At 45.5% G+C, this 9257-nt stretch overlaps 1 protein-coding gene across 1 annotated transcript in view; it reads right to left on the reverse strand.

Moving 5' to 3' along the window:
• Nucleotides 1–9257, reverse strand: part of kdr (kinase insert domain receptor (a type III receptor tyrosine kinase)) — a 38036-nt gene that overhangs the window by 22290 nt on the left and 6489 nt on the right. The window contains exons 2-5 of the mRNA XM_016294262.1: nt 2211–2307; nt 1826–2040; nt 1253–1374; nt 1–75 (exon numbers count right to left, since the gene is read on the reverse strand). The exon at nt 1–75 is cut by the window's left edge and continues 94 nt beyond it. Of these exons, the coding sequence (XP_016149748.1) occupies nt 1–75; nt 1253–1374; nt 1826–2040; nt 2211–2307 (509 nt within the window). The remainder of the gene's footprint in view (nt 76–1252; nt 1375–1825; nt 2041–2210; nt 2308–9257) is intronic.

The raw sequence follows: 9257 nt of genomic DNA on the forward strand, positions 1-9257 counted from the left end.
AGGCAGGATAAAGCCCCTCTTGCTATCCCAGATAACCTCTTTCCCATCAATGGCCAGTTCTTTTACTGGATACTTCTGTTGAAGACAAACACCATTAACACATTGTTCCCATCACACCACCAGCAGTGAATCACAAAACAACACAGGGATCTTGACACATAAACTTTAAAATATTAGTATAATATTTTAAAGTCGCATCTGTGATATTTATTATGGATTGGTAGTCAACAGATAAGGTATATAAATAATGTCCATTTAGAATTTCAAAGACACTAAAGCCCCGTTCACACCAAGAATGATAACTATAAAGATAACTATAGAGATAAAGATATTCGCATTTACACCAGCGTTTATTGTTTATTTTAAGCACACAGGAATCTGCCGCTTTAAACTCTCGAGCTCGTTATAGCAGGATGAAAAAAAGTGATTCCAACGATATCGTTTCTCTGTGACTTTATCGTTATAGCTGTGGTGTGGACTATTCTTTAATATTGAGAATGATTTTTAGAACTACCTTCATCATTATCTTTATAGTTATTATCCTTGGTGTGAACGGGCCTTAATACTTTTATTAAGTATGGATGAATTCAGTTGATCAAATAAGGAAAGTAAAGATATTTGTAATGTTTCAAAACATTTTTTCTAAATGCTGTTCTTTTGAACTTTCTATTCATCAAAGAATCCTGAAAAAACATTTTCCACAAAATATTAAGCAGCACAATGAAAATCATCTTTAATAATGATAAGCAAAGTTTCTTGAGCAGCAAATCAACATATTAGAATGATTTCTGAAGGATCATGTGACACTGAAGACTGGAGAAATGGTTTCTGAAAATTCAGCTTTTCATCACAGGAATAAATTATATTTTAAAGTATATTCAATTAGAAAATTGGTAATTGAAATTGTAATATTATATCACAATATTTATTTTTTTACTGTATTTTTGTTCAAATAAATGCAGCCTTATACTGAGACTTTCAAAAACATTAAAAAGAACTAAACTTTTTAATGGTAGTGTAATTTGCTGAAAACACTACAAGTTTTGCACAAATAATAACAACAGCAAAATTAACTGGTTTTTCTTAGATCAAAAATATTATTTAACATCACTGAACTATTCTTAACACATAAAAATGATGCCAATGAAAATTTACATTTAGATTAAACAGAAATAGCTCCTTAGAAATAGAAGGTAACATTTGCAGGTTACCAATGTAGGGTAGGAGAAAATGTGTGTGTATAAACACTCACTGTGTACAGTGTGACGTCTAGGTTCTCCACAGATACCAGACAGGGAATGACCACCTGTTCTCCCTCACGAATGAACACCACATCATAATCTTGAGCCATTCGGACAAATGGCGTACGGTAATCTAAAAACATAAGCATGTCTATTGTATATATTTATCCAACAACGATATATATGAAAGCACATGCAGAAAAGATAATGTTGACAAAATCATGTATGATACACCAGTACTTACAAATTGTTATGCACATTTGATCAGGTTTCATAGGTATGGAATGAAGTAGGTTTACCAAATCACACTAACAACCCATTTCCTATATTTTGTCTGTCTGGACAAGACAGAAGTTTACAGCTATTATGGTTGAAAAGGGAAGTAAAATGTGTGTGGAATGAAGAGGTTATAAAGTTTGAAGAGGTCAAGAGGTTATCCTGAAGGATAACAGAGGAAGTATGCGATGAACACATTTTTGTAACATTCCAACTCTCTCGCTCCCACTTTCTGGGAGCGAGAAGAGAGTGGGAGACTGGGTCAGAAAGTTATGAAAAACTTTTAAAATTACACACGAAATTCATACCTTGTATGAAGACATAGACAGATATAGAAGTCTTTCCATCCTCTATAGGCAGGTTTTTATAGAAGCAGCGATATTCTCCAGTCTCATTGGCTACAGCTTTTGAGAGCGTTAAAGTGCTACAGAACAGTCCATTGCCACTACAGTCTGTTGTGGTGAGCCGGGTTTCAGAGCGGGTTCGGTTGTGAGGTGTAGACCACTCCAGGATCTGACGTCCCCTGTGTAACAGATTGAAAAGACAATGTTCAAGCAAAAATTACATTGTTTAGCTTCTGTTTTTGCCATAAAAAATTAATAGCTAACAAAAACAGCACCCTTATGGGGGAAAGTAGCTTCAGAATGAAAATGAATGAAGACAGAATTGCTCTTCTCCAAAAGCAAAGCTTACCTGCATGTGATTTCCAGTGTATCTGAAGCATTGATTTTGAGAGTCTTCTCAGTGATATTTAAGGTTGGAGGATCAGGCACAAACCTTAGCTCTATCGCTGCAAGAAAAAAATTCACCAGAAGGTTTTAATTAAGAAAAGCTGCTGATATTTACATAAATACTCACTAAATTATTTTAATGAGGACTTTAGATCAACACTTACTCTGCCTTTAGATCAATTTCATATGTGCCATTTACTACAGGTGAAAATATCTTAGGTCTGGTTGATCTTGTTTTTTTTCATAAGAACTGGATAATATTAATTAACTACATGTGCTTACTAAGGTTACGGTTAGGTTTAGGATTAGTTTCTTAGTTATGCATATACTAATTATGCGCAATTAACTTTTATTACTATAGTGAGTATATCTAGTATAACTAGTGTAATTGTCACTTTAAAATAAAATGTTAAAATTTTTTGTTTGTTTTTGGAGGGAAAATAATCTTAAAATAGAATAATAAAGTAAAGAAACAGATGATACCAGATTCCTGCTTTTTATCTTGTTGAATTAAACCAACTTAAACCAAGAAAGACACACAACAGCCATTGCAAATTGTTATCTAGACAACATATCACAATATTTCACATTAAAACTAAACACTAGACAGTAGGACCACCATCCTCAGCATAATAAACCACTGTACTTATGGCTGTAATATATTACAATAACCTCAAAACTAAATAAACTTAAAGAGGTACAGCATGCACCTTTCCTAGGATCTCCCTAATATGGTTAACTTTAAACCCATAAATTAGTTAAATCCTAAACTTCACTTTATCTTCAACTTCATCTGAAAGCAGCTCCCTTTATTCTTTCATCTCAAGTACATTTGCAACACACATAAAGAGACTACTGTATCTACTGTGTGATCAACAAATCACAACAATTTATCTTTGAAAAAGGTATGTGCAGTTAAAAGAAAGACTGTGCTGCTCTGCTGCTCAAACTACTGCATGAGCATGGATTCACAGTCAACTGGAGTGGTGGCACCGTGAATGCCTGTCCATAGCCTGGCCTGGTTTTACATTGGATATAAGGGATGCAGATGTGTAGAGTATGGCACAGTGCATTGTGGAATGGAGCAGCGTAATGTGGGACCCTGGGATATTTTTCCACTGGAACTGCAAGAGCAGCACGGAGGCCTGGATGTGTCAAAACAGGAAGCCTGGGCAGATGGGCCGGGGCCGGGCTAAATGGCCCCGTGCTCCAAAGCCTGAGGTGGGATTCCTGCTCCAGAGGAACTAGCTCTGGGAACACACACACTCTTATGGGCACACACAATCATGCTAAAACACATGCACTCCATGGAGACTAACTTATTCAACTGTTTGTTTTAACATTTAAATTGCCAGGCACTGAAAGCATTTGAAACAACAATGGTGGTGAAGGCTTGATTGTATCTGATGAATAAGAGCAAACCGAGGGAATTACAAGATAAGGGCAAGAAAGAATAGTTTTATTTTTAACTATTCTAAAAGCAAACATCTCTCACTAGATCCCATTTGAAATCTTGAAACTACACATTTAATTTGAATAAGTTCAATGGAATTGGAGCAAGAAAAAAGGTTCCATTGATTAATGCAGTTGTTATATATTACATACAGCATTATAAATACTGTGATGAACATTCAAAATCAAACAATAAATGCATTTTGCTATTTTATACTGAAGGAACTTTTAATCTCTACTTTACATTTTAGTTCCCTATCTGTCGGTCACTATGAGTTATGTCAAACGACATATGGGGTCTCACTTGGGAGGCCAATCATCTCTGAGTTTAAGAGAAAATGCCAATGAAAATTGGCTAGTGGATTTTGCATGCCGAGCCACTCCCCGTGCCTACGGGTATATAAGGCGACAGCACGCATCCACTCATTAGATTTTTGCTTCGGAGCTGAGTAGCTGATGATAATCATTGCTACAAAGCCGTTCATTTTTGAGTGCAACGAGAGGCTGTTCCTGGTTGGTGTTATGGCGCGTTACAGCGGTGTCCCTGTCAGCATCGATTCCCCTGGGCGCTTCACCTAAAAGAGCAGTTTCCTCTAAAAGAGCAAATTCGTGTCGACGATTCGTGTCTTTTTCAAGATGCCGTTTCGTCCGTGTCCTTCTGGATGCGGTCGTTTCCTGTCCTCTGTTGATGGCCACGATCATTGTCTTCAGCGTCTGGGCCTTCAGCACGCTTAAGCGGCGCTTGTAGATGAGTCATGCGTCTATTGTGGGCGTATGACCATGGCATCGCTGCGATCGCATCTCTCTCTCCTCAAGGGGAGTGGAGCAGACCCCTCTGTCACTACCCGTCCCTGTTTCTCTGCCGCGAGCAGAGGACCGCTGGCTAGTGCTCTGGGAGATGTGAGGGTAACAGTGAGAGCTTCTCCGTCGGGCCATGCCCCACGGACCTCTCACTCCTCCCGCAGTGCATGTCCTGTGCGGCTGCCGAGTGGTTCTGCTGGGCCGTCTCACGGCGGTCCCAGCGTGTGATTCGGTGGTCCGCCGAAGGATCAGCTGTCGATTGCAGCATCGGGGGATGGGCTATGGGCCTCTGAGGATGATGATTCTGTGGGGCTGCCCGCCTCGGTGTTGTCGCCACTGCCGAATCTGGCCCAGAGCTGTCGGTCATGCTTGCCCGGGCAGCTGCGAGCATCGGGCTGGAGGTGACTACACCGCCCAGTCCTGAGTGCTCGCGGCTGGATGAATGGTTTCTGGGTGCGGAGCGCGGCTCACAACCGCGCCCTGCCCCAGTTCCTTTCTTCCCGGAGGTGCATGAAGAGGTGACGAAGTCGTGGACAGCCCCTTTCACGGCCAGAAGCCGCTCGTCTCCCTCTTCCGTCCTCCCTTCCCTCGATGGTGGGGCAGCTAGGGGGTACATGGACATTCCCCAGGTGGAGAGAGCGGTTGCGGTGCACCTGTGCCCGAATTGGAATTGTCCGTGTCTCCTGTCCAAAGGAGATGTGGAAGACTGCTCTTCAGGAGGTGGCAAACACTGCGCCGTTCCTTCCCCCGGAGGAGGGCCGGATGGAGAATCTTCTGTTCCCTTTTCTTTTTGTTAACCGTTGAGCCTGCGGCGACCACATTGTCAAAAAAAGAGCAGTTTCCTTTTCCTCCGGGTTGCAAGGCTCGTGGGTCAACAGTGAGTGACGCACCGCTTCCTCACTCTCACCCATGACGCCCCCTATCGCCAATGGCCAAGAGGTCGCGGTTCGGAGATGCAACGCCTCTCCACGCATCTCTGGCAAGTCCCTCCGGGGACACAGGGCGTTTTGCTGCGATTACTCAGAACGCGATGCCTCCTGGGCCATCCAACACAACTCCCCATCGCTGAACTCAACTGCGGGTACGTCGACTGTCCCTTTGGTGCCACTCTTACGGAGTTTGGGAGCATGGCTTGCGTTACCCAACCCGTCCTGCTGGCTCATTTGGACGGTTCGACTTGGCTACACGATTCAGTTCGCCAGGCGATCTCCCAAGTTCAATGACATTATCGAGACATTGGTGGCAGCCCAAGACGCCTCTGTCTTCCGCAAGGAAATTGCTGTCCTGTTGGTGAAGGATGCAATCGAGCCAGTCCCTCCAGCCAAGACGAGGAAGGGGTTTCACAGCGCTTACTTCATCGTTCCCAAGAAAAGCAGTGGCCTTCGACCTATCTTGGATCTGCGAGTCTTGAATCGGGCCCTTCACAAGCTCCCGTTCAAGATGCTGACGCAGAAACATATTATCAAATGCGTTCAAGCCCAAGATTGGTTTTCAGCAATCGATCTGAAGGATGCGTACTTTCATGTCTCGATATTTCCTCGTCAAAGACCGTTCCTACAGTTTACGTTCGAGGGTCGGGCATGGCATTATGGCCCTGTCGCGAGAGGAGTTGTGCGATCACAGGGACTTCGTGCTTCGGCATCTCAGTCAGTTGGGGCTTCATGTCAACCGAGAGAAGAGCAAGCTCTCCCCTGTGCAGAGAATCTCTTATCTCGGTATGGAGTTAGACTTGGTGAGTATGACAGCACGTCTCACCAACGAACGTGCCCAGTCGGTTCTTCCAGAGTTCCTTCAGAAGCAGAACAGTGGTACCACTGAAACATTTTCAGAGGCTCCTGGGGCATATGGCATCCGCAGTCGCAGTCAGGCTGCTCGGATTGCTTCATATGAGACCACTTCAGCACTGGTTACACTCAAGAGTCCCGAGATAGGCATGGTGCCAGGGTACACATTGTGTCACCATCACACCGATGTGGCGCCACATATTTAGCCCCTGGTCAGACCTTGCTTTTCTATGGGCCGGGGTGCCCTTAGAACAAGTGTCCCGGCATGTCGTTGTCACGACAGATGCCTCCAATATGGGCTGGGGCACTATGTGCAATGGGCAGGCAGCTTCGGGGTCCTGGACAGGACGAGGACGAGGAACAGGTCCTGCTGGTTGTGCCTTACTGACCCACCCGGACCTGGTTTTCGGAACTCATGCTCCTCGTGACAGCCCCTCCCTGGCGCATACCCCTGAGGAGGGACCTCCTTTCTCAAGGGCTGGGCACCATATGGCACCCGCGTCCAGATCTCTGGAACCTCCATGTGTGGCTTCTGGACGGGACGTGGCAGACCTAGGTGATCTACCACCAGCGGCCTCTGTGAGGCATACCTATGCTTTGAAGTGGAGTCTGTTCACGAATTGGTGTTCTTCTCACTGAGAAGACCCCCAGAGATGCTCAATTAGAGTCGTGCTTTCTTTCCTGCAAAAAAGGTTGGAGCGTAGGCTGTCACCCTCCACCTTGAAAGTGTATAAGCTGCCATCGCAGCACATCACGATGCAGTGGACGGCCGGTCCCTGGGAAAGCATGACCTGATCGTTAGGTTCCTGAGGGGTGCCAGAAGGTTGAATCCTCTTAGGACACCCCTGATATCCTCCTAGGATCTCTCTAATGTCCTGGCTGGACTTCAGTGGGGTCCCTTTGAGCCGCTTGATTCATTTGAGTTCAAGTTCCTGTCTCTTAAGACAGTGCTCCTGATCGCACTCACTTCCATCAAGAGGGTTGGGAACCTCCAAGCATTTTCGGTAAGTGAAGAGTGCCTTGTGTTCGGGCCGGCCTACTCTCACGTTGTCCTGAGACCCCGGCCTGGATATGTGCCCGAGGTTCCCACCACTCCGTTCCAAGATCAGGTGGTGAACCTGCAAGTGCTGCCCCCAGAAGAGGCAGATCCAGCCTTGGCATTGCTGTGTCCCGTAAGAGTGTTATGCATATACATGGACCGCACCCAGAGCTTCAGAAGCTCTGAGCAGCTCTTTGACTGTTTTGGAGGTCAGCAGAAAGGGAAGGCTGTTTCCAAGCAGACTGGATAGTGGATGCGATTGCCTTGGCGTACCAATCCCAAGGCGAGCTGTGCCCCCTGGGGGTGAGAGCCCACTCCACTTGAAGTGTTGCCTCCTCCTGGGTGCTGGCGCACGGCGCCTCTCTGGCAGATATCTGTCGAGCTGCGGGCTGGTTTTACGACCTTCGTGTAGAGCCGTTTTTTCCCGTGTGTTGGGTAACAGGTAATTGGCGGGAAGATCTGGCTCGGTGTCATGTTTGCTGCACCATTTCCCCCTCACACGGGGATGCGAGCGCCTTTCTTATCCCAGTAGAGTTCCCCGATTGGCGAACCCTGGTTGAGCATCCTCCAGCACCCCCAGCAGTCAGACTTGGCGGAGCAGTCTGACGCCAGGCCCAGTACTAGTGTTAGCATGGCCGGAGTCCCGGTCAGCCCCTGTACTGGGCTAGGTGTCCATATGGCTTGATTCCCTACGGGTAATCCCATATGTGTATTTTTCCATGGTAAGGTTTCCCTCTCGGTAAACCCGTATCTTCCCTTGACAGACCCGCTCTGTCAGTCTCTTCTGGCAGTTTTCCATCCCTACTCTAAAGTAGGACCTGCCTCAGAGACCCATTCCATAGGTAGTACTGCCCCCTGGGTCAGTCCATATCAGTATCTCCACGTCACCTCCCTACAGGTAGGATGTGGTCTCCGTAATGACCTTTTCCTTAAGGCATGCTTCCCCATCGTTCTGCAAGGCTGAAAAGAACAAATAGGAAAGATTTGAAGCAATCTTTCACTGAAGGTTGAAATCCATTCCAAAAACTTTTTGTGGACGCAACATCAGCTTGGCCTGATCCAGCAGCGATGTACTCACCATTTGGTCCCCTTCGGTACCAAGGTCAGTGAATTTGCGCTGGGGCTTTGGGAAGGTTACGACCTTAGGGTAGCTTTTGTGACATGCTACAGCTTGTCAACAATTGCAGCGTCACAGGGTTGTGTGACGGTGTTCAGGTTGTGGCGTTTTCCATGGACCCCATATGTCATTCGACATAACTCGTAGTGAGCGACAGATACGGAACGTCTCGGTTATCCTCATTCCCTGATGGAGGGAACGGAGACGTTATGTCCCAATGCCACAACCTTGAACCGTTCGTTGTTGCCGGGACACGTTCTCGGCTCCTCGGTGTAAAACCTAATGAGTGGATGCGCGCTGTCACCTTATATACCCGTAGGCACGGGGAGTGGCTCGGCATGCAAAATCCACTAGCCAATTTTCATTGGCGTTTTCTCTTAAAGGGGGCATATGATGCCATTTCAAATTTTCCTTTCTCTTTGGAGTGTTACAAGCTGTTCGTGCATAGATAAGATCCCTAAAGTTGCAAAGATTAAAGTCTCAAATCCAAAGAGATATTCTTTATAAAAGTTAAGACTTGTCCACGCCCTCCTAAAACACCTAATTTAAACACGCACCCACAAGTCTACGTCACTGTGTGGGAAGATTTGCATAACGCCGCCCAAATGTTCACACAAAGAAAGAAGGTGTAACTTTTTTTCTCGCTATAGTTTTGTTGTTGTTTTTGTTGTTGCTGTTTGTCGCCATGTCGTGGAGACGCTGTGTGTTTCATTGTGAAAGCGAAACTACTTTGTTTGGCCTTCCAAAAGAGGACAATATCCACTTTGACATGCCTAGAGCTGATCCGTGCTGGTCGCTGAGGAAATACATCAACTT

The sequence above is a fragment of the Sinocyclocheilus grahami genome, unplaced genomic scaffold (assembly GCF_001515645.1).
Source record: "Sinocyclocheilus grahami isolate Dianchi unplaced genomic scaffold, SAMN03320097.WGS_v1.1 scaffold314.1, whole genome shotgun sequence".
NCBI classification, from domain to species: domain Eukaryota; kingdom Metazoa; phylum Chordata; class Actinopteri; order Cypriniformes; family Cyprinidae; genus Sinocyclocheilus; species Sinocyclocheilus grahami.